Below are 27851 nucleotides of genomic sequence, written 5' to 3' on the forward strand. Positions count from 1 at the left end.
CCTGGTTGAACAGACAATACTGAGTTTTTTCATTCCTTGAATAAATCATTTTCTAATATCACATATCTCACGTATTTCCCAAGAGTTGATTCTTCCCGTTGTGAGCAAAATCCAATTCAAGAACACATCTAATGACAGATGAAGATGACTCACTGACTCTTGAATACAAATCTAGTTTAGATACACTCAAACTCAAATTTTCATGATTTTTTATGAAAACAATCTCTAAATTACGACTCCTGGTTAAGCAAATTCACCAGCTTTTGTATGTCACTGTCAATAGGCATCAAAATAGGAACAGACTTTCCGCTGAAACGCAAGTAATTTTCGTTTTACTCAAACCATTACTCGAGGTCAAAGGTCGATCCAAGAAACTGCACATTTTATTGAATGTAACTGGATGACTTGCCAATGTCGACATCACCAAAATCACCTCTATCAGCATCCTTCCACAGTTCAGGCACAATGTCAGATTGTAAAAAAAAACCATTTACTCCTTTCATCGAATCTCAAGCTGTGTTTTCCTATATTCCTCATAGCAGTGTATTATTACCCCATTTATTCCATGTTTTAGCAATGCTATGAAACATTCATTACTAAGTTCACTCTGTGCTATTCATCATATCATCCACACTGGACTTGCATAGTAAAACGCATCGTCTAAAACATATCTAATAAATCTATTTTGTCCATTCTAAACTTGGATTAATTTCTCGGTTTATCACCTTGTCAGTACTATTTCTCAGCCAAAATTAGTAAAAAGTGTAGTCTTGGAAAATCAAAATTCCACACAATAAATACTATCATGCCATCGTTATTCTTCAGATTTGAAATTTATTGTTATCTTACTTAACCTTATCCATCCTTGGAAAAGAGAATGAAATACACAATTTTTACCTGACTTGATTTTTCGTTTTTGTTGAAACTCTTCTGCTACAATACAGTGAAACAAGTCTTCTGCATTCAAATACATAATTCCTATCATAGTATTTTTGCTAAGGTTGGTAAACCCCAGTAACAGAAAGCGAGAAATATGTTTAAACTGGCACAGTTTCCGATACATTGTACTATAATATTGGTGGAAAACCCTGGTAAAATGACAAGAGCACTCGGGTAGATTTTACCTACTTACTGTCCTTAACAAAAAATCACTGCATCAATATATGTATTACGCTGTTAATTGATGTCCGAAAAATGGTCCTATAATATTAAATTCACTGGCAGGTTCGTAATATCATACTAGCTATGTCAACTCATATCTTAAAGTGAATTTATTACCATCAATTGACCAAAATACCATAAAAGTCAAGGCTGTGAAATTAAGTGCCTATGTACCCTATAGTGTTTGACATTTGTGCCAGGTTTGGTTAAAACTGAGTCATGGGTGTCAGAGATATGGCTGACCACAAATGGACAGACATACAGACAGAGAGACACACACAGACAGACAGACAGACAGACAGACAGACAGACAGACAGACAGACAGACAGACAGACAGACACGGGTCATTCCTACAGCACCCTAGAGGCTGTGCCCATTTGGGACAATACAAGAACCAAATGCTATTTCAAGTAAAAAAAAATCTTTACAAATTTGTATTTCTTAAAATCTTTGATCAGTCAAATTATTCAAGAACAATATACTCATAATAAGAGTCATATTATTCCTACAAAATGTTGTATTCTATAGAATTCAAAATGGACAGATTGACAACTTCATTTGAGAATTTTGCTGAAAGATAAGCCTGCACAAACAACATCAGCTACAGCTGTACAGTTTAGCATTTACACATTTACATACTGCATGCAAACTTTTACATGTTATTTATTCTCATACAAGGTTTATTGCACTTCTATACTCTCAAAACTGACAACAATTTATCAGAATTTATATTTCTCATACATGTAGCTGGCTACAAATTAGCAGTCATACATTCTTATAGCTAGCTACAAATTAGCAGTTATACATTCTTTGCTAGCTACAAATTAGCAGTTATACATTCTCATAGCTAGCTACAATTTAGCAGTTATACTCTGTTTGCTGGCTACAATTTAGCAGCTATACATTCTCAACTGGCTACAAATTAGCAGTTATATATTCGTTATAACTAGCTACAATTTAGCAGTTATACATTCTCTTTGCTCACTACAATTTAGCAGTTATACATTCTCATAGTTGGCTACAATTTAGCAATTATACATTTTCATAGTTGGCTACAATTTTAGCAATTATACATTCTCATAACTAGCTACAATTTAGCAATTATACATTCTCATAACTAGCTACAATTTAACCGTTATAGTATGGTCTCAAAGCTGGCTTAGACTTGTCAGGTCTACTTTTCCCTACCCGACTATAATATCACTATTATACATTCTCATGACTGGTTTAATTTACACATTTAAATTCCTGCAACTAATCCACTTTACTTCATTACACCTTCAAGTAGTACTGTCTGTTATAACCAAACTAAAGCAAATTGAAGCGATGTGGAAGTTCTATACATGTACTGTGTATAAACTGAGACTTGCACAGTTGCATCCCCTAGGCTATATTCAAACTAATTCACTCCTTATGACAGCTAAAACCTAGACACTGAAACAGTAATATTCTACAACAGACGGAAGTAACTAGTATATCGGTACTTTTGATGAGAAATCAACTATGGCAACTCTGAAATAATTTTTGAAAAATATCTACAACCTTATAATCCTTTCAGCATGTACCTAAATTTTTAAAAACCTTCAGAAGCTACAAATAATCGACTATTGATTCATTTGAACAAAAGTTCAATTTTCCAAAGATAATCTCAATAGCTGATCTGCATAATAGTTTTAACTACAAATGCCCAATTTCCCGGCTACCCAGTGGAGTTAAAAATTGCTAGTAAGTCATACTCAATGGAGTTGATTTATAGATCAAGCAGTGCTGTAGATAGAAATTACAATCCATTTAAGTGTAATGGAAACTGCTATTACTGGCAATACTAAATGCCAGCATGCTTGTCTTTGTCGGCTTCACCCATTTCCCACTAAAAGAAATCACACCAAATTTGCCGTTCGTACATTTCCTGCAAAGAATTGCATATTTCATTGCTCACTTTTGGTGTAATTCCTTTCATTAAAAGGTGTAAAACACTTGTACTAATGTTTTCAGTCGACATTTTAGTTGGTCAAATTTACCGTTTTCAAATAAATTCCGGAGTTGATATTATCCCCAACTTCCATGGAAGTAATCGCCCTGAACTTTCATAGCTTAGTGTATTTTATACTTATTCCATAAGGAGATCTTTCCATATCCATTATTTCATAAAATCACTCTTAAAATTGACAAAATGATCTGCTGAGAAGTACGCCACAGAAAAATTAGCTTCTCACTTTAAGAACCAATGAGTCTTAGGGCTATGGTCTCTCTTATATCTCATACAAAAGCACGGAAACTTCAGGCATTGATGTAATGGACTAACAATCCCCATTAGAACCCATGACCCTATGTGCAGGCATGAGTAAAAACTCATAAATCGAAGTGCCTAGGGGCATAAACGCACAGGTAAAATCGCATACATTGATTCCATTTCATAAAATAAATGGAAAATGCATGCAATATACACCCTGGGCAATGATAGCGTCAAATGAATAGAGCCTACACTGTACAATTTTAAAAAGATGACAAACGCCAATAATATTCCTAAAAGACAGCCATGAGGAATCGTTCAATGAGATTTCCTGTCCATAAATAAAAGAATAAAAATGGCAAAATTATGAATAGAGGGGGAGTTGATGGGGATATTAAAAATTAAAACCAATATGGCAGTGTGGCTTCCATAGGCAGATTTCAATTATGACCCAAAGCTGAGGTAGTAGGCAAAGGAAGAATCCTACATAATCGCGTGCTGAATGAGAAGATGCTGTACATCAGAACAAGAACTAGCCATTGAGTGCAGTCTACTAAAGCTTCCAAGATTAGACACAGAATGTTCTCTTTCATTTGCAACGATACTTATCGGAATCTTTTATGAACTGCTAATCCGAACAACAAGATACACTCCAGCTGATGCTGGACTAACTGCAGAATCCTAATGACCGATACACTATTCATTTTCAAAAGCCAAATTTATTTTATCGCAAATTTGTATCATTTATACGGACATACGACATCGAGACAACAGTTTATTCAACGAAATGAAATTATCTCATTAGGACACAAGTACTGTTACTGATACGTGTGACCTGAAAACCTAAGTAAATTCGACAAACTATAACAGTGTGAATATTTAGCACTTATTGGTTAGTCGTATTTGCCAACAAAAAATAACACTTTCGATAGAATATGTGAAAATTTGTGAAATAACCGACTGCTAAATATTGAATATAGACCTTTGGTAATACAGTATTATCTCGGGTCACACTACAGCTAAAAGTATGGTGTAATTATGAGGAGTCGTTCAACATAGGCCTTCATTCGTCATGACTCAACTAATACTAGTCCTGACAAATAGGATTTAAAACTGTTTGGAATCTCCTCCAAATCACTCACACATTCAGCATACAAACTGTTTTCGATTCTCTCTGCTACTAGAAAAGAAACGAGCTGGAACAATCTCCTGAACTACATGGGGACAAAACTGCAAATATGACAGCAAAGAAACATGATGTTGGTTTATATTTGCATCTGATCTCTCCAAACTACCAAGTACTGTTTTAGAATTTGGAATTCGGCGCTTCTGACAAACTTTTTTTGACTGTGAATAAAATTGTCATTTGGTGTCATCTTTAAAACCTTCATCATTTCCATCAAGATCAGAAAATTACTTTAAATAATGTAACTTTGTGCACATTTCATTTAAGTTGACAATATTCAGCTCTCAATCTATGAGGCACTTGAGTTCATGAAGTTGTAAGAGTCACGATATTTCCTCAACAGAGTTTAAATTTGATCAAAGGAAATTACTAATTCCATGGTTGAGATAGAAAGAAAATTTGCTGTCAAAATTTTGAAATGCTCAAGCACAACATGTGTGACAATCAATACCGGAAAAAGAACACAGTATTTGTGATGACAGAATGAGATAGTTTATATTCAGAATAATGTTAGACAGGAAAGCCATTGGATTTTGTTTCTGTGGAAGGAAAACTATTGATTGCTATAGACTTCAAACAATGAAATGAATGGTGTTACATGTAAAGACACAATAACGATTCTGTTATTTGGAAAATGAGAAATTTCTATCTCTTTCTCTTGTAATGTTTCATAACCCTAAGTTATTTGATAATATTGATCATTTATCAGCATTTACATGTTATGTCTCAGATAATAGGCGCTTTATAAATCATCAACTCTGTGTGTGTGTGTGTGTGTGTGTGTGTGTGTGTGTGTGTGTGTGTGTGTGTGTGTATGTGTGTATGTGTGTGTATTCATGTGTGTGTATGTGTGTGTATGTGTGTGTATGGTGTGTGTGTGTATGTGTGTGTATGGTGTGTGTGTGTGTATCCATAAGTGTATGTATTCATGTGTGTATGTTACAGTATGTATGTATGTATGTATGTATGTATGTATGTATGTATGTATGTATGTATGTATGTATGTATGTATGTATGTATGTATGTATGTATGTATGTATGGATGGATGTATGGATGTATGGAAAGATGGATGGAAAGATGGATGGATGGATTGATGGATGGATTGATGGATGGATGGATGGATGTACTGTCTACAATACAATACAATAACATTACATCCTCTAAGCCTTAGTTGGACCGTCACTATTGACAACATCAGTGTAACATGTTCCCATCAGAGGGAAATGATACAGGAGACCACAAACACTAAATTTACAAGTTAGAAGCATGTACATTCAAATAGTGTGTCCCTTCACTTCCCTGTGGACTTATCTGTACACTTTACATAAATGATCCTAGATTACAAACATTTACAAACCCTGTGTGAGCAAGGTAGGTTAAGGGTATACAGTGTGTCTGCAACCTTATGTCTGCAATCCCCATCTAGTCTATGAAGCCATAACTACATACAATGTATGTACCACTGTATTTTACTGATGAGTATCACAAACCTTGAGTACAAGGGTGAGGGGTGAGGGGTGAGGGGTGGGGGTGGGGGGTTTCACACATATCATTGCTATTTTGACATAATGATCTTTTATCTTTCCATTGCAGCTAATAATCTTGCACGCGAGTGGAATATTTGATGTTCACACTGAAATATCTTCATATATTTCACTGTGTCTGTGTCGTCTGCTTCTGTGAATTTCCCGCCAAAATTCAAATACAAACTCCACATAGTTCACTCTCTTTCACATTTATATCAGATATTTCAATATGGAAATAAAGATCTTAAAAAAATAGTATGATGGTACACTTCATGATTTGAATTTTTCTGTATGAAATTCTCCAAAGCTGGCAAACAAATTTTTTTGAAAAATTGAACATAAAATAATGTTTCCATTAAAAGTGAAACATAAAAAATGAATAGTTTAACAATGACAATATGGTCTTCCTTGTGTAAAATTGATAGCAAACAGCATATGGGTATAGTACAACTTGTCAGACAATGGCTGACAACATAAACAATGGCCTTTAATGTTATAGTTTAACAAACAGTCCATTTATGGATCACTTGCAATTTAACTGGGTAAATCAAACAATTGGAATTAAATTCATGTTTTCAAAAAAAAAAATGTAATTTACATACTACATCGATATAATCAGCTTAAAATAATGGAATGTATTGCATTCAGTTATTACAAATTTACAGGTTTTTTAAATTAACTAATGTATGGTTAATTATGGTAATTATACTAGTATCTCTCCATATTACAAGAACAGTGTAACACATAATTCTATTAAAAATAGATGTATATACATAGACAATGGAAAAGATAGTACCAGTGTGTATGTGTATGTAGCGTGTGTGTGTGTGTGTGTGTGTGTGTGTGTGTGTGTGTGTGTGTGTGTGTGTGTGTGTGAGTGGTGTATTACAAATGTAATAAAGTAAAGTGACTGTTTTTACTTCAACATATGGAAGATGAAAAATTTAACTTACTGCTAGTGTCCTTCTTCATGCTACTGGGAGTAGTTGCCCAATTCACTTTCACCTCCTGGTAAAATTAAAAACAAAAAGAAAGAAAAACAAATTGTTATTAACAGGTCACCACGAAACGAAGGATTGTACACTTCTTTTTTTTTTTACAACCACAGTGTGATATTGGCATCTAGTCCAGTTGTAAGAATGAAACCTGGAGGTCATTTGAAAAGGTTGCACTGTACATCACAGCAAAATAGCATGATAATGGCTTGCTTGATGGGAAAACATCATGAAATTAATGCCATGGAGATTAAATGTGATCTTTTGTGAGTTTGTCTCCATCAACGTGTCAACACGGTTTACGGTGTACCTGCCTCACTGATCATCAGCCAATAATAAAAATCCAACAGCCTGGTAGGGAAACTGTTCCTGTTGCAAAGAAGAAGCACCACAATTCCCTCACTTTTAAAAAAATCTCAAAATCTATTTCCTCTGCACAGAAAGCGGCTAAATGAAAATATAAAAACCAATTTTGTAGGCACAGAACTGTGAGAAGCCTGCAGTGAATTAAGCAGTTGATCGGGAAATGAATGAATTTCACTGACCCTATCACCTGTTATACCCACAATGCAATGCACCTCTTAATTCTAACAGACCCCCTAGGGTGACTGAAATTGATACAATAGTGCTGGGCCAAAACACAGACCTGTCTCCAGCAAAATCATTAGAAAATTACCTCCCCGTTGAGACTGCAAGGAGTATTTGCTGAAATAAATTAGTCGAATGACTAGTGCACCTGTTCCAATCATCCACCTGTTTCTAGAGGAGACTTGACTCAACCTATCCTCCCAGGAGTGGATTTTTCAAAAATAAACAAAACAATCCGAAAGCAGGCATCAAATCATGAGAGAGACTGACCAAACAGGCTGCCGCTTAAATGTTGTGACACATGGACTCATGTATAATACAAGAGGCAGCCAACAAGCAATCAACTAATTTTGTTCACTTTGCTTCGAGTTCCAATGTTTAACACTTTAATATGAGGTGACAGGCTACAATTTTTGCTACAAGCAAATTTCCGTGTTCAGTTGGACTGCAGAATATGCAATTACTTTACACAAGTGGCATTCTGACGACACTCTGTTCAAAACATCATGTCCAATTTATTTAGAAACATTTGTGAGCCAACTCTTCATCTTAATACGGTCGTTTAACTCACATTTTTTTTCCTTTTTAAATTCAGTCAAATTTCTCGCATAAAATAAATACTCAAACATTTACACTACTGTGCTAAGTTTGGAGATGAGATAATCAGTATAATTTGGGGAACAATAATTTACTTGTTTTGATAATTTCTCTACTGACCAAACACAATCAGCTTTGATTTTTGATTTCCCATTTCCTTCTCACTCCAACTTTTTTTAAGAGTATTTCTGGTACAGTACACAACACTTTGATGAACAAGACAGAGACACGAATGTCAGTAAGTTTTACTTTGCCTTTAGCATTTCCGCTACTTCACATCTTTGTACACTTCTCTAACAAATCTTCCTGTATAAAATTTACATTTATATGATGACGTGAAAAGACACATCACTTAAAAGACCCCTTTTTAAACTTATTCCAGAATAACCAATTCCATTTACGTAAGAACTACACGAAATAACTTGTCTTCAGTCATAACTGAGTATTAAATCAAGCAAGATCATCCAATAGCGATGGGAGAGGCAAGCAATCAATCCGAAGACCAGTCTTATCTCTCAACACACGCACACACACACAACAATTACAAAGACACCTTTCACTAGCATTCTATACTCATGTAATTACTATGAACCGCTGAAGTCAGAAAATGAAGCCACTTTTGATGCGAGGTGAAATAATCCTGCCCTTTGACAACAATACGATATAGTGAGGGCCTTGAAAGACAGACGACACAAATCTACAGAGAAAGACCTAACATGTGATTAATACGTGTTTCAAAAAAATTACATTGGCACAGAAAGTTATCCATTGACATTCACAACTCCATACAAATTGTACACCAACCTATAGCAATTACTGAATAAGGGCAACTACAATTCTAATTTATTCTAAACCTTAAAAAGACACATGAATTTTCCTTATTTCTTCCAAAAACTGGGGGGAAAAAAATAATTCTTTGATGATTCCTCCTTTTCATCAAAACCAAAAAAATGACAAATTGTTTGGGGTTCTTTATTTTTTCCAAAACCGACAAAAATATCACAAGAATCCATTCAGTAATGCCTTACTGTCAAACACTGAAAAAAAAAAATCATGAAAAATAGTTTGGCAATTTCTGGTTTCAAAAAATCATAAAAATCCCAAGAAACTGTCCAATTTCGTGCAAGAAGCCAGACAAGCTGCTCCACACAAGGTAACTAAGGTATGCAATATATGAACAACTTGGCTCTTTTATAAGTTCACGACACAGCATTAGATCATATTACACTATAAATCAATACAATCTGTTACCATACAAGCTATACCTTCTTTTTTCTATGCAAGTTTCATATATCAAATTGATCTCACTGTATGCTATGTTGTCGTACTATAACTGAATACTAATGATGTTGTCATTTTTTATTCCCATTTTGAAATTCATTTCACTTTTCTGGATAAAATTTGCATCATTACTGAATAAGTAAGATTAAAATTGCTTCTGAAATTGACAAAAAATATATACACGTAAATAAAATTGTTTAAACTTTATCAAAATTTATATTTCAAATCAAGAACCTTAGATTTGACAGAAAATATGTTTTTCTCGCCTGAAATTCATCATATGATGGATGTAAACTCTGTAAATATTCTTTCTAATGTGCTTATAAATTATCATCTGTAAATAAATATGCTAGGAATATTTGGTTTTTATAATTTCATTTTAGTAATATATATATACACAAGTAAGCTTTAAAATGCATAGCTTATAATATATATATATAATTTGAAAGCCAATTATACTGATTGAGCCATTTTGTAAATCCTAGTATATATACTGGGATTCAGCTATGAAATAAATATGTACTTTTCTTGGAGCATATCACTTACAAATCACATTTTATTGTACCTGGAAGCCGATAGGTTCACTTTGTTGACAGACTAATCAGTGTTTCATGTCAGTCTGACATTCACCATGTTTCTAGCGTTTCACTTTTTAAAACCTTGATTTCGATGTTCTATCAGTGACAATTTACATTTATCACAATATAGACTACATCTGATGTATTCTTGATTTTCGTCAGGTAAATCCAAATTCTAGATTTTCTCTGACACCTGTTATATTTTGAGTGATGTACGTACGACTTATCATTTATTTCAAACCAAACGTTGAATGTTTTGTGACTTTCTCTGCGTTTGATGTTTACTCTAAATCGCTAGAACCCTGGTCAGTTGAGAAGGAAACAGTTTGTATAATTTAGTTTCCTACACATTCATATGAATAATTCAGGATTAGAAACCTATATTGGGATGCTTCAAGGTTTTAACAACTAATACTGCCCTTAGCAAAACCACTCACATACGACCGAGTTACTCGAATCCAGCGGTTTCGTGCTTTATCAAAAACACTTCAAATGCGTGTTTTCGATAATCCTAATACCTAACAAAAACTGCTAACTGCCTTAAATCTACAAACATGTCGAGTTGTTGTTGCTTCACATTGTGCAAAAAACCTAGTGATATAATTTCAAATTTCCAGCACACGCGAAGTATTCTGAATAACATTTAGTACGATCACGTTGAAACTAAGCAATCTATCTGTCAATAAATTATGTTCCAACAAGCAAAACATGACAAATCACCGTTGGAAATAAAAAAACATGGAAGAAATATAACGCTGTTCTTATCTGAAGCACCTCTTTAAAAAGCGAGGTCAAGGTAAAATGCTGTTCCCTTTCTAGGAAGTTATCCTCGTACTGTCTTGTGATATATCACACATCTCAATGTGAAACCTATAAAGACACAACATCGTGTCTTAAAGAGTGACAAGCAATTGTCTTCAGTTCACCTGTCTCAACTAGAGACTTTCACATTCATAGGTGAGATATCAAACCTTGGTTTGGTGCTACATACAAAGTGACAATAACAATATATCGCACTAACAAAGAAACTGAAATTGATCCAACATCTGCAGCAAGTGGTTTTTGATTTGTTATCTCACATCTTGTTTGATAGTACAGGTGTAACAATTGTGACAATACAGTACAGCCCAGCATTCAATGACAATACAGTACAGACCAGCATTCAATGACAATACAGTACAGACCAGCATTCAATGACAATACAGTACAGACCAGCATTCAATGACAATACAGTACAGACCAGCATTCAATGACAATACAGTACAGACCAGCATTCAATGACAATACAGTATATCCCAGCATTCAATGACAATACAGTACAGACCAGCATTCAATGACAATACAGTACAGACCAGCATTCAATGACAATACAGTACAGACCAGCATTCAATGACAATACAGTATATCCCAGCATTCAATGACAATACAGTACAGACCAGCATTCAATGACAATACAGTACAGACCAGCATTCAATGACAATACAGTACAGACCAGCATTCATGACAATACAGTACAGACCAGCATTCAATGACAATACAGTACAGACCAGCATTCAATGACAATACAGTATATCCCAGCATTCAATGACAATACAGTACAGACCAGCATTCAATGACAATACAGTACAGACCAGCATTCAATGACAATACAGTACAGACCAGCATTCAATGACAATACAGTACAGACCAGCATTCAATGACAATACAGTACAGACCAGCATTCAATGACAATACAGTACAGACCAGCATTCAATGACAATACAGTACAGACCAGCATTCATGACAATACAGTACAGACCAGCAGTCAATGACAATACAGTACAGACCAGCATTCAATGACAATACAGTACAGACCAGCATTCAATGACAATACAGTACAGACCAGCATTCAATGACAATACAGTATATCCCAGCATTCAATGACAATACAGTACAGACCAGCATTCAATGACAATACAGTACAGACCAGCATTCAATGACAATACAGTACAGACCAGCATTCAATGACAATACAGTATATCCCAGCATTCAATGACAATACAGTACAGACCAGCATTCAATGACAATACAGTACAGACCAGCATTCAATGACAATACAGTACAGACCAGCATTCATGACAATACAGTACAGACCAGCATTCAATGACAATACAGTACAGACCAGCATTCAATGACAATACAGTATATCCCAGCATTCAATGACAATACAGTACAGACCAGCATTCAATGACAATACAGTACAGACCAGCATTCAATGACAATACAGTACAGACCAGCATTCAATGACAATACAGTACAGACCAGCATTCAATGACAATACAGTACAGACCAGCATTCAATGACAATACAGTACAGACCAGCATTCAATGACAATACAGTACAGACCAGCATTCATGACAATACAGTACAGACCAGCAGTCAATGACAATACAGTACAGACCAGCATTCATGACAATACAGTACAGACCAGCATTCAATGACCAGGAAAATGCATTTCTGGTTCACACACTTCTACAAATTTGAATAAACATTAAAGCTTTTGTTGATATGTCCTTGACTTCAAGTTATAAGCTAATTTCCACCTTCTTTCATTTTCATTACTGATTTTATTTAACTTTCCAGCTTACAGTCATTGAAAAGTAGTCATTCTACTTCAGTTACCCATTTAAACATTTTGATTTTACATGATAAAATTCATTAGCCTCAAAGGTGATGTTAAAATTTCATTATCTGTATTTCTGCAAGTCTCAGCCATGTGAATGTAACATTTTTACCCAACTCTCTGTGGTAAATACAAACTTGGACATTTTTTACTTAATTTTGATGTTTCATGGATACTAACGAGCAGTAAGTCAGCAGTAGTTAATTAATATTCATCCAAAGAAGAAAGACACATGCTGATCATTGAACAACAACAGTGCCATATTCCCTTTGTAAGTGGCACATTAGCATAATATGCAAATTGACTATTCATATTCGTTTTTTAAGTGGCACATCAGCATAATATGCAAATTTCTATTCACATTCCTTTCTGTGAGACATTACTATAATATGCAAATGTTTTATTCACTACCATCTTTTTAAACTAATACATCAACACAATAACATAATATCAAAATAGAATTCACATTCAGTTTCAGTTTCATATTTGCATAATATGTGATTTTGATTTAGTATCAATCTGAAAGTGAGGTATTAGTATATTATGACAAAATGTAAATTTAAAATCATATTTAAAGCGGGTGATTTGCATAGCAGGCAACATTCTGATTAGTACACTAACTTTATATGACATCAGTTCTGACGAAGAAGAGAAGTAAATGTTGCATGAAAGGTATAAATTGTTTAAAGTTCTTCATCTACTCAGATACTCGAGGGAGATATTTGTATAATTAAACAACGTGTGACTTCAATACAGAAGAGACACTCGATGGAAAAGTTGCTCAATAAAACTTTTAAAGCTTCCTGTTAATTGTAATTAAATGAACTTCACATTTTCAAACTGAGAGGCTCAAATGGCTTCTTGAACCTAAAACATGACAACAAGCCTTCATTTTCATATAATTCTTAAATAGAGAGATTTGATGAAAGCTTTCTTATATTAGCATTCCTATACTGCAGGTGACAGGTGATCACCATGTACAAAAATGGTTTGAACATTGCTGAGAATGTTGATGTAGCGTGGAAAGTGTGTTACAAAACTACCAGAAAACTAAGAGTTTTGATATCAGTAACAAGTCATATGCAAATATTCGTCTTTTTTACCAAAATAGTGGATAAAAATATAAGTTCTGCACAGTTGAACAAATTTTCTATTTCGTAGTCTGTCTTGCATCTGACAAACGAGCAGAACAATTTTGGTCGATTTTCTATGCTGTCGCAGTGATGTTGAGTATCTACACCTCCAAGGTGTGTTGTTATGAAATTCTACAATCTAACTGATTGCCACAATGTTCCCTACGGCTACCACACAAACCCACTACAACCCTTCAACGTGTTTCTAACAAAATACGACTTGCTGCGGGTATTGAAAGTAATCGACACTTTCCACACATTAACTTGCTTCTTATGCAAATCATTGCATTTTTAAGGATGGCAAAAAGTCACTATAAATAATAAGTCGATATAAATATCATTTTTAATCTTCTTGAGTTATTTTGATTACCTGGGTAAAATGAATTATTGCTAACCCAATGACAATTTCTTCTATAATTTACTTCAAGATTCTAGGGATATCATAGGCTACAGAAACTTGATAAATAAAACAGGAAGAAAGTTTTAAATTTTATGTTTACAAGCCTGAAAGTCACAATTCCAGTTTCTTGGATCATAATTGCATGAAAACTACGTAAACAGTTTCTTCACTTCCCTTTATGTTCAACTTTTTTTCGTTTTTGGGTCACAGACGTAAAAAATTGATATCTTATCAACGTCTTTCTCAGCTTTATTTTTTGATGAGTACAACCCGACGCCATTAATAAGTAAAGGTTTCTACGTACACGTCTGTCTGGAAAATGTGTCGTGTTGAAGCAAACCTCTTATCCAGCATATTAGGTTGGCTATCTCAACATTTATAAAGCGATCAAGTAAAACACACCAACTGGCTCAGAAGAGGTGCGATAATGGAATTTTAATCAGGCAGTTTTGAGCCAGAGGCCATCTTATCATCTCACAGTTAGGGTGACACAATCCGAACAATCATTGGACCATTTTCAGCGAGTGTGAAGGGAAAAGACATCAAAGAACAAATCGACTTCAACTTGTTAGAAACGTTGTCACTTTTAGAGTACAAAGTGTTACCGTAAACCAATCCATCATGTTCTTGACATTGTACTTTGAGATCCATTACAGGTGTCTGCTGCCACAATTTCACGACTCATAGGAGAGCAAACACAAACAGACAAAATCTAACCCTGTGTCCGATACATTTTTATCATAGTTTTCAAAACCCAGGATAAGATAGAGTGTGCGGAACTCACTTTATCCAATTATTGTCCTTAGCAATACTACTCCACAACCTATACACATTGTATTCCTAGAAATAATCAGGTCATTCAAAACGGAACTGACGTATACAAGACTTTTTTTATTCATGGACGCAGTTTGATTCCATCGTTCTAACCTACAACGCAAACGATATGAATTCAATATACAAGTATGCCTGAGGCAGAAGGCCATGCTAATAGCCAGACTCAGCCACTACTCTGCAGACTGGTGGCTCCACTCAGGAAATTGAATTAAACAAGAAGGAACAGCACACTACGAATTGTCATTCAGTTATTACTATGATATCAACACATCTCATCAATAGTAATCATGAACATCGCCGATGAAATTAAACAACACTGTCTCAAAATTTACACTCGACAACAATGTGTTGAAATTCAATTGATTTACCTCCTATGCTAAAAAATTAAGCTTCTGATCAATAAAATCATGATATAGTTACATATTAAAAGACGTACAATCTTGCCAACAAAAGCCTGAAAACGAATTTTATTTGTACGTTCTCCCTATTTCTGTGGAATACAATTCAGCAAGAACACTGAAAAGCAGAATTATTTATCAGAGGATGTCCTTAATGTTTGTCTCCGTTTTTCTCCTAAACGGAGTTATCTTCAAATTACATGGTGAAAATTCAATGAGTCTTGTCATTCACAGAAACACGCTTCCAGAAATGACTTATAAGAGGAAGGATCCCAGAGAACACCTCAAGGCTTCGCCTTGTCCTACCATAATGTACCCCCTCCTATCGTAAGCCAGGGCAAATGTATCTTATCACAAACGATATGGACTGCGTTCCACGTATCGTACACTTATCCTTAAGTTGTGATTAGTTTGTCAGAAACTGAACATCAAGATTCATTGGTTTTGAACAGAAATCATGTCCAACTTGACATAAGATTGAACATGTGCAAGAAAACGGACAATCCATCATCACATGTTGACAGCAAAAGGTGACCCTTTTCACAAGAATCCCTTAAAGTACATCATCATAATCTTTTCACAAGTCTTTTCATATTTCACAGACCTGTGATAAATAGAACCTCTGTAGCATTCATCACATGTCAGTAACTATGACAACTGCAATGAACGACCCACTCTAATATAGACATCTCCATGGCGATGGCAACAGGAGGACAACATAAATTCTAAAACATCCATAGTTACTTAGAAAGAAAGGTATATGAATGTTATTAACTATCTTTGAGATAATCACTTTTTATTATTAAAATTATTGGCATGAAATGTTCATTTTCTGTTCCTTTTAAGCGTACCTATCCTACTGGCATCGTAGAACAATTCTCATGAAATTAAAAAACTTTGGTGAAAAGAAATTTTACTGACGGTAGAATTATCAAAAAAAAAATGTTATCATGCACACATTTTCTGCCATCATTTTCTGGTTGTTACAGTGAACTCCAGAACAAGAAAATTCAAGCCGACTAAAAATGATCAATATTAAAATTCGTCTTAAAATTGCATGCCTTGGAAACTGTAATATTACACAGGCATACAGTCTTTATTATTACGTTCAATATGAAATGAACATGATGAGTTATTGATCTTACTTGCATCAAATCAAGTCTGTCGTGTCAAAAATACACTTCTTCAATAAACTGTTCTGAATGAAATGACATTAACTACTTCATTACTCACTTTTGATACTAAATTTGATGAAAAGCAGTGACATTACTGTCAGTCGTGACACATCCAAGCTGTCTAATAATCAATACATTTATCAGAATAACAAGAAACTGAAAGTGTACCACAGAAATATAGAATTTCCATATCAAATGTTGACACTTGGACATCAACATTACATTAATTTTCATATTATCTACACACAAAATGATGTTAATGTGAATAATTTTTTGGGGGCGAGATAAAAATGATTGTGTTGGCAGATAACATCGAATGTCATTATAAGAGAAACTCTGATTGTCATCCTGGACTGAAAATGTCAACAAAAAGTCATATATAATCGATTCTTGTCACACGTCACTGTCATTTGGACCACCATCATCGGCAGTGTACACTTTACATGTAGCTGTAGACCACATAAAGCCCTGCTATCTTGTGTAATAGTCTAACACGACACATATGTCTAACGAAATGAAACAAGACAGTGAAACCAGAACCAGAACTAATCCTGACACTGCAACCTATCAAGCATTTCAAGTTAGAAATTCCTCTGTAGAAAATGCTAGTACACAAGATTGAGTCGTATAGTTTCTATTCAGAATCTAGTTTGGTAATTTTCACGACAAGCATTCTGGGTAACCCACAAGTTACCAAATTTGGAATAATATTCATAATCATATACATAAAATTATAAATATACTGATGATTTGAATTAATGGGTGAATATTATTAGAAAAGCTGGTATCTGTTAGGTAATAAATTAATTCATGGGGAGGGGGTATAAATTTTTTAGTCCTTAGGTACACACTGACTTCAGGAGCTGTTCACTGCCAATTAATCAATAAAAATGCACTGCAAGTTATGCTAGTGGAAAATCTACTCTAACACAGCAAGGGCAAGAGTTATAGCTCTAAGGGCCTGCGTAGAATATCTGTATCTCCATGTGTGCATCCATAAACATCAACAAGGTAACAGTCCTGTTGATGGCATAAGTAGGTAAAATCTGTTAGAATTTGATACCTTGTCATTTTTCGCAAAAAATTACAAAATAGACTTCATGGGAAAGTGTGCCAATTTTATCCCTTTCTCTCTTTCTGATACCGGGTTTCCCCACCCTAGGCCCTTAGCAAAAGTATTCATTGAAACAGGATTTAAATATTTGTACCAGTAATATGAAAAATTATCTCTATGGGAGGGGGAGTAGGGGTTGGAGGGAGGAGCTGGGGATAGCATGCATAAAGTGTATGTCCTGTCACTCACAAACTTACAAGTTGGTATGCAGGTGTATTTGTGCACAGCAAGCACATATATATAGAAAGAGACAGACAGACAGACAGACAGACATACATACATACAGACAGACAGACAGACAGACAGACAGACAGACAGACAGACAGACAGACAGACAGACAGACAGACAGATAGATAGACAGACAGACAGACAGACCAGCCTGAGAGACAGACAGACTGAGAGACAGACAAAGAGATGAACAGATGGATGAGCAGAGACAGAGACAAGCCGACACAGACAGACAAGCAGACACACACACGGACAGACACATACATCCTGGGTTATTAATATGCAAATTGAAGGTTTCTGTCAGCCCCAAAGTGACAAAAAACTGAAAGCCATATGCAATTAGAAAGCAAATACTTATCCTGCTAACTCACACCTGGTGTCTTTGAAAAGCCTACAACTATTCACTAACAAACATGTCAGGTGAATATTGAGACCAGTAAAACTTGTTGAAATCAAAGATTTGACTGCAACATAGCTTTAATTGAAATTCTGTCATCGCATGTCATATTTTCTCTCATTTGCATAAGTCAACATAATTTTAAAGTTATTTCTGTAATACTGCTACTGTTTTAGTCTTCCTATTCTCTGATTCCTAATAATTTCATATTTTCATCAAATGTCAAAACAATTATCTTACTAAAATAAAATGATATTTTACCCTGCCCCCCCCACCTGAATCATTTCAAAAATGTTTCAAACTAAATGATTCAGAATCAATTCAGTTAAATTGGTTCAAAACCGTTTCCTGTTCTCATGAGAAATCAGAGCAAAAGATTTGAATTTACTCACTTTTGCCTTTGAATCGGTTAAAAGCCACCCCCTAAGAAACCGATTCAAAATTTGATGTGTGGACTATGAAGATGTTCTAACTAATCAGATTGCAACATTTCAACTGTGTCTACAGCGATAATACAGTGATATCGTTCACTTCACTTTTCATTGGCTGGAAAAAGTCACATGGGCTCCATATGATATCTAATTCATATATTCTCCAATTGGCTAGCATAAGTCACATGATCACAGGCAAACAATTGGGAATGGGAACCGGGGACAATACATTTCAAGCACTTATCTTGAATATAATGTAAAATAAACGATATCTATTTTGACTTTTCAAAGTGTATTTTATAAGTTATATTCCAACTTCAAGCGCATTCAATGTGACCTTTGACCGACTAGACATTCCCATGATGCACTCTTTGTCCTTCGTCCTCTATCGTAATTTGCCTCATTATTAGCTACTTCTTCCTGGCAGCCCCTGACCTTCTGATTCACATCTATTCCACAATTCCACATATTCTTGACAAGCCAACATATTTCAAAACCACAGCTATGACATACACAGAACCATTAACATTTGTGACGCAGGAGACGATAATATACAAATTACAAGACAGCATCTAGTCAAACCTGGCTGAGGAGCCACTTGCATTAAAATAGTTCCTTCTTTGTATGTTTTTTAAGGTTTCAATTTCCAATATCGTCGTTTGAGCACGACAGCCTCTTTCACTCAGACATACGGAAAAGGTCTTCCAATTTCAGCCTATTTAAAATTTTATACCGTCACCTTGATTAGTACGAGTGTAATGCATTACAGACAAATATCGGGATTCAACAGGGAACGATTCATCACTCAAGATACATGCATCTCTCTCAATCACAGTATACACATAGCCTGCTGATTTTGCCATCTTTCTCTTCACACTGCTCCTTGTAGAACACACTGTCCTTGTCCAGACTAGATAACATAATGTCTTACTTCTATAGATATGACTTACAAAAGCAGGGTCGGTAGGTTAGTTTGTCGGTAGCAAATTTATCTTAACACACAACTCTGTACAACATTTAACAATGCTATCTTTGGGTAACAAGCCGACAAGAGCTAGTAGTCAAACTTGTTGTCCAAAAAGTATGATATACACAAAAAAACAGCAAAACTACAACATTAATTTTTAAGTCGTCTTAAAATAGTCGTCTGAATTCATAATCTCCCGTTGGACAAGTTACAGTTAATAAAATAATACAAGAATCTATTATTAATGAAATAACGCATGATTTCCAACCTAATAACTTGATATGCAAATTTTATTTGAATAATTTTACTAAAAGTGTGCAAAAAATGTGCAAACGACACACCATTCACGCAACGAAACCCTACTTTTTTGTTAATTTGGAGGCTCATCTTATTTACACACTACTAATCTCGTGAGCTATAATTCTATAGCAAAGCTTCAAATTATCTTTTCCTGCCCTAAATATAATCAAAATCATTGCTGAATGAATGTATTCACTATTTTTTATTGCTTTTCCTATTTCCTTAGGAATCCAGGTATCGCTTTCATATGAAGAAAATAAAATCCATACAAATAAACAGAACAACTAAAACTGTACCATTCAAACCCATCACAGCCAGTACAACTTCAGAGTATTTTTTTTTTGTATTTATTAGTATCTCTCGTCGTAGATTAAATTTCTGTCCTGGTGATGAAACATCTGTTAAGACAGATATATTGTTGAGCTTGTTTTTTAATATGTGTGCATGCTGACATGCATATCCTATTAAATATATAACAATAAGCTATGTTGAGATGTATCACAGAGAATACACTGTATTGAATTATCGAATCTCCTTCCTCAATGTGTATCCGTTGTCCAACGAAATTTTTTTTTTTTACAAAGGCTTCAGAAAGAACTGGTATACAGGACTACACAGCTTTGAATTTTATTGAATTTTTCACTGAAAAAAAAGTGATGCGAGTGAAGATAAGGATCTTGTGCCGTCCTTTCAGTAATGTTTCTTGTACTTTAAAAGAGGTAGGAAGTGTAGCTTTTTTGCAAAGCACAGTTCCTTCCTTGTTCATTGACTACTAAGCGGAAGCATTTCCACCTGTTTAAAATTTCTCCACGTGGTTAAAAAGAAGAAATTACGTGCCAATTACCTGGTATTGTTGTGCATTTGTAAACTGGTGGCACTTCAGACGTATCCTTGTTGATGATTTTAAATCCGCTTTTTCCTCCATATCAAACCAAATTGTGAATAATTTTTGTTCTTGTCACTTTTCTTTTGCTAAGTAGATCGCTGTCATTTAGTAACAAATGAAACTTTTATCACGCAGCGTATCTCAGAATATAACTTTTTTTTATTCCATCAAAAATTTCATCATGACAAAATATTCATTCAGAGCTGGTTTTTATAAAATATTTTCTAAACAAGTTATGTGAAATACCTAGTGGTGTAACTTTTCTTTTTCACCAACTCATATCATCATATAAAAATATACCAAATTCATTTTGCAGCTATAAACTAGTATCGCCATCATTCATAATTAATATCTTTATACTCTTCATAAAACACCCTATATCAAACTTTCCACCGACTTGATAAAAATATATCAAATTTTCCATGAATTTATTATTCAAAGATATTAAAAATGTGTGTTTATTCACCATCATATCTGAAACTCAATTTGTCAAAATCAACATAATCATAAAAACAGAATACTAATACAAAATGAATTTGATAGCAACCATATTACATGTAAATAAGTCCACGACTGGCATTCTCCGACAAAGATCCAATATTATCAGAAATATAAGCAAATTAGAGCATTAAGACAATGACATCAGAGTGCTCTCATTAATGAGATTCTTGTGAATTCATACACCCTTTGTGTTGTTGACAAATGAGCAGCAAGTAGTCATGTAATCTAATGAATTCTAAATGATGGTGATTAAAATACGCTTGAATGAAAGTCACACTGTTCCCTAAACTACACTGTAATTTCATCTCTAATTATGGAGCAGTGTGACTGAACAAATTTTGATATTTAGTGTATCAGAAATTTCAATTTGCTTGTCAATGTCATAAACAAGTTCAAAGTTCATGCACACTGTCGGTGAAAACGACATAATATTTTTTTATTATATCTCATCACCAACCTGACTGATTTTATGCTCAAACATAAAAACTAACTAAGAATGTTTCTAATAAACCAAGTAAAGTGTTTTCTCAGGCACAGACACCTTTGTTATTTTGAAGAATTTTGCCGAAAGTCGCCTGAAAGTAAATAATTGAGGGAATATTTTTTCTCCATCCAAATCTATCTTTCACTTTAAAGGTGAGGTCTACCAACGAAAAACAAAATAATTAAATTGTTCACACCAAGATACCAAATTTTGATCTTTTAATCAAGTAAATCATGATATAACGTCGTCAAAATGTTTTTTATAAATTTGTTCTAAAACACACTGAAAAAAGAAATAACTACTTCATAGTCACTGCAACAGATGTGCTAAATCCTCTTTGAATATGTAAGGACCTACAATGAGAAAGACCTCGGTAAAACTAACAACTCAATGAAATTGTTACAACTGGGTCTTGAATACAGATGTACAATGAAGACAATGACAGTGGCACAATCACCTAACACAGTGACCACAATTGAATTAGATGTGAAATGTTGATGTGTTATAGTGGTGAATTGAGTGAGAGCACAGATGTGAATGAAATAGGATTTGTTATAGCAGTGATGTGAGTGAGAACATAGCAATGAAGTGGGTGAAAACATAGCAATGAAGTGAGAACATAGCAATGAAGTGAGTGAGAGCACAGATGTGAACGAAATAGGATCTGTTATAGCGGTGATGTGAGTGAGAACATTGCAATGAAGTGAGTGAGAGCATAGCAATGAAGTGAGAACATAGCAATGAAGTGGGTGAAAACATAGCAATGAAGTGAGTGAGAGCACAGACGTGAATGAAATAGGATCTGTTGTAGAGGTGATGTGAGTGAAAACATAGCAATGAAGTGAGTGAGAGTATAGCGATGAATTAATGGGAGCATAGCGATGAAGTGAGAGCATAGCGATGAAGTGAGTGAGAACATAGCAATGAAGTGAGAGCATACCGATGAAGTGAGTGAAAGCAGTGATGAAGTAAGTGAGAGAATAGCAGAAAGCAAAGTAAATTTTTTTAATTGAATTCATAGCAGAAATAACACACATCAACTTCAATAACCAAACTTTTGTTGAGAATGTGTTAGTAACAGATGATGAGTTGTGTATCACTTGCTGTTAAGTAGATTTGATCATTCGTAAAGATTATACTTGTCATATACAATACATACATCCAGCTGTTAAGCCATTTTCCTACACTACCATAAATTTGTTGCAAAAGTTGTTCCACCAAACGAGTCATTTTCGGCACATCATAACGGATAACGATGAACAGCATACCTGTGGTTTGAAACTAAAAACACTATGGTTCACAGCGTAATGATGGCGTTGATTTATTTATTCTTGTTATAACACACACATCATTCTGATTTTGAACAGGGGGAATATTTGTAAGGAGCCAGTTTGCTTGACTGATGGCTCTATTACTGTGGTACAAACAGGTTACACGAATGATGCATGGCTTTATGTTTCCACCTTCAGGGGGAAACCGATTCTTTTAATAGTCTAGCCGAGTTGACATCTTTCTTTCTGTGCTTGTACATTTCCTAACTAATGGACAAGACTGATTCAAGCCATTTCATCTCTCCCAAATGACACACCGTATAAACTAACACTTGTGAGCTGCGTGGACCAACAAAAAAACCATGGATTTTCGACATACCTTTCAATAACATTGAAGTGGGGTAATGAATGAGAAACATCAAATTGCACCTACGACAATCTTACGTTGTAGATGACAGATGTACGGCCATAGAAAACGAGCAAATAGCCAATATGGTCGCCAACAATACTACGGAAACAAATATAATAGCATGCAACATTTCATTGCTAAGTTACATACATTTACTCTCATTATAAAGCTGGACCTATTCAGTACACTAGGTCTCTGAACACTCAATGAATATGGTAATTTGACAAAGTTTTCTCCATTCATTGTAGATTACAGTGGAGTGAATTATTAGTGGTAGCCTAGTAATAGATGGGCATTACTCACCGTGTCTTTTATTCATTCCCTATTAAGCACAGTTTGTCACAAATTTGTAATATTGAACTTCAGAATTATGTCTGACTTGATAATGTAAGCCCATTTTATTCAAGAATGGCTACGTTTACTTTGGTTCTAAACATCCTGACATGTTGATCTAGTTCCCCCCCCCCCCACACACACACACATAAAGTACACATGCCCTTCCTCCACATACTTCTACAAATACCCCCCCCCCCCACACACACACACACACACAATATATACATGCATTCCAACATGGCCATACATCACTATGTGCATATCCATACATCTTTCGCAGTGTTCTCCCCAGAATTGATGACGAAGTATGGTGGATAATTTGCATATGATTTACTATGATGCTACTTTACAGAGCGTTTGCATATCTCCACTGCACTGCTACACTATCCGAATAATATCAACAAAACAGTTGGCGAATCAACAATACTAAAAACTTGACTAAAACCCTATAACCAAGACAACGACTTGGTTGGAAGTAGGACAAAGAAATTGGCAGCACAGCCAGAATAGTTGAAGATTGATTAGAAAGAAACTCTTGCCTCACGGCTAGTTTACAATGTGCACTGCAACGATCACGGTACTCAATACTTTGATATCGTTTTGTTCAGTAATTAATTTACAACTCTTAACACTTATGACTGAAATCCAATTAGGTAGTAGGGTACTTGTATACAATAACCATATTGAAAACCTACCGCTTGCACCATACCGTTCAATAATTCCTGAGTACCAACATTTCATACAGTCTTGTGCCATTTCCTCCAACAAAAGACACTTTTTTCGGCCAAGTATTGCGCTGGGTTTAAATTTGATTAGCTCAATAAGAAATTTACACAGAATACCATACCGTGCACGAAAATGATTCAACTCATCTCCTTAGCATGCATAGAAAGCGTAAAACTCAAAAAGAACCAATGAAATCTATCAAAAAACACCTATAATTGGCACTATGGCTGCTCCATCACATCATTGTTAACAACATAACACAAAACTCTCTGAGGAATAAAATTGAAATTCCGGGGAAAAAACCTCTGAAAGTGATCCAGGTGTTTGGTTATATATTGAAGTATGCCGAGAGCAGGAACAAAATCTATAATATTGTCTCAACCCAAACATTTGGTTGAATGGATTTCATTAGAAAAGCAAACGCACAAAGCAAGGGTGGGAAAAATGGACTGGGTTCCAGATTGTGTTAGTCTGCGAGGTCAAAGTACCACAGCAGAATAGAAACACAAATTGTTCCATCACAAACACAAATTATGGCAGTATGACAAGGTTATGATGAGGAACAATTTTTATTTAATAATGTTTAAATTGCTTGAAAGAAGCCAGAGGGGACATATTGAAGGCCGAGGCTGGTTGTAACAGACTGGAAAATGAAATAAAGGTATCATTTTGATCATGTTGTTAAAATTGATGTTCTGTTAGTCTGCGCTGGTGTTATTTTTTTTGTCTTATTTACAAGCCACTTGTACTCAAAGATCAATAGTTTTAATCAAATGCAGTATTTTTTAATGAAATATCTTTAGTTCAAATTTTGTTTTTAGGATGAAAAATCTTTAGTAAAAAATTCATTTTGTTCGATGAAAAATCTTGAATAAAAAATCTTTAGATTTAAATTTTGTTTTTTATGATGAAAAATCTTTAATTCAAATTTAGTTTTTGCGATATAAAATCTTTCAGTTTAAATTTCATTTTTTGGGGATTAAACACTTTCAAATTTTCATTTTATAGGAGACATGATAATGGCAAGCTACCAATTTAGTGTCATGATTAGAATATAATTTATCTAGATGTCTCTTGTGTAAAAATTATGACATGCCCAGTACTACTTATCAGTGTTCTTGTCTTATCTGAAATAATAAATACACTCATTATTATACTTTCCGAAGTATAAAATTGTCGTTAAAATTTTCCTAACATGCAATTCCGCCATTTCTAATGCTTAGAGTGCAATGCAAATCATCATGTGTAGTGCCCACAAATAATATCCTTATACAGTAACTACCTCACAAAAATGTATAATTTCTGAATTCAAATCTTCCACCTTCAGTAGAATAACCTCTACATCGATCACACGTACTGTACGATATTCCAACTTCTGTTATTACATTGCCAGATATCAACTTTAATATTTGTATTCATTTCGTTAATCTTAATTCTTGGTGACAAATGCGTGTACGATAATCTCAAAATTTCAGCTGTTGAGATAAAATGAGGTAATCTCGTGGGAAATTTTGCGTTCTATAAAATTACGAGCTATTCTGTGAAGACCATCAACCTTAAAATTGTGTACTTAACATTTTCTGCATTTAAGTACTGAATATTCGAATTCTTTGTATTATGACAACACTTCTTTCAAGTGTGTAATTTCATACAATATTTATATAAGTGAAAAAAAAACACCCTACAAAAATTTACTAAGCTTTTTTAGCATTCCAAATCCGACTCGATAGAAGTGGACATTTTGTAATTATGACACTGACATCATTTCACTTATAGTCATAATATGGATGGAATAAAATGCCAGAGGAACTAATGTAAATTTTATCTCCTAACAGCCCCAAGATAAATTAATTTCCACATTATGAGGCTAAAGCTCCAAGAAGGACATTGGTACATCAACAAATCAATTAAGTTTATTGATCAAATTTCAACTTCTCATACTTTTACGTCAAGTTCAGTGTCACCTTGTCTTCAGAACAAATCAAAAGGGGTCATTTCTACAACTTGTAACTGATACACAGCTGATCAAATGTGAAGTCTGTGACCAAGAAAATTATAAAATGTTGGCATTTAAAAACATTTCAGAATAAATATACACCCCCCACATGGAGTGATCGTGACTAAAATATCAAATATTTAAAATGCTTTTGTACTGAGGCCAATGGTGGCATAGAAATACAGAATTATTTGATGGTTAACATACATACAGTTCAATACATGTAGCTAAGAGTCTTCGTTTATCCACTATGACTGAAGACTTTCAAATTTAAATCAGATTTATTTCCAAATATAGGCGTTTTTGTGTTGCCATAGCAATTCGTCACATCAGACTACTTTTTCTTTCAGCTCTATAGACAACATTTTTGCCAAAATAATGTGTAGTTTTTTATGAAATATGGACACTGTTGTTTGATGCATATACATTCCTAGAAATATAGTGAAAAATTTAGTGTTGCTACTGGGCATAGAGTTTGAACGACTAGATTCCAAGGAAGTGTTATCTTTGTATCTCCATTCTCACCGTCATCATTTGGGTACGTTTTACAGATAAAAACCTTATATTTGTACGCCAAAAATATGACGTCTGCAATTATCAGCAAAATTGAGAATGAAAACACGCTTGAATGGTATCAAATGAGAAGCAGCTCTCATTCATACTGAGGGTGTATATGGCAAACATTGGAAGTAACTGCACAAATATGAAGTCGTATTGTTGTTGGAAATTATTCACGAATAGGCTTTTTTCAAAATACTTTGATAACATAATATGTCTACAGGAGCTGAGGTTTCAGTTGGGCCTTCATGTAGCCGCATGTAGAGTCACTGCTGATGAACTGCTTGATCCCTACGCACAAACTGAGTAATCTACAGTCGTAAGCTAGCCAACAAATCATGCATTTGCCAATCAATGTAACGTCGGTGTTTAAAGCCAACCTCCGTTCATTAATACAAAACTAATTGCCGTTATCGTTACTGCTCTTTCAAGGGTTTACTGCAATTCAAACCAACTTCATGATAACAATCAGATCCCACTGCAAGATTAGCTAAATA

The 27851-nt window shown here is 34.6% G+C and overlaps 1 protein-coding gene across 2 annotated transcripts in view; it reads right to left on the bottom strand.

Annotated features, from left to right (window-relative positions):
- LOC144446608 (nucleolysin TIAR-like) overlaps positions 1 to 27851 on the bottom strand; it is a 116706-nt gene that overhangs the window by 40879 nt on the left and 47976 nt on the right. For both annotated transcript variants that reach the window (XM_078136410.1, XM_078136411.1), the window contains one exon: positions 7062 to 7116. In XM_078136410.1, coding sequence (XP_077992536.1) covers positions 7062 to 7116 — 55 coding nt within the window. The remainder of the gene's footprint in view (positions 1 to 7061; positions 7117 to 27851) is intronic.

This window comes from Glandiceps talaboti, chromosome 15 (genome assembly GCF_964340395.1).
Source record: "Glandiceps talaboti chromosome 15, keGlaTala1.1, whole genome shotgun sequence".
In the NCBI taxonomy this organism is placed as follows: Eukaryota; Metazoa; Hemichordata; class Enteropneusta; family Spengelidae; genus Glandiceps; species Glandiceps talaboti.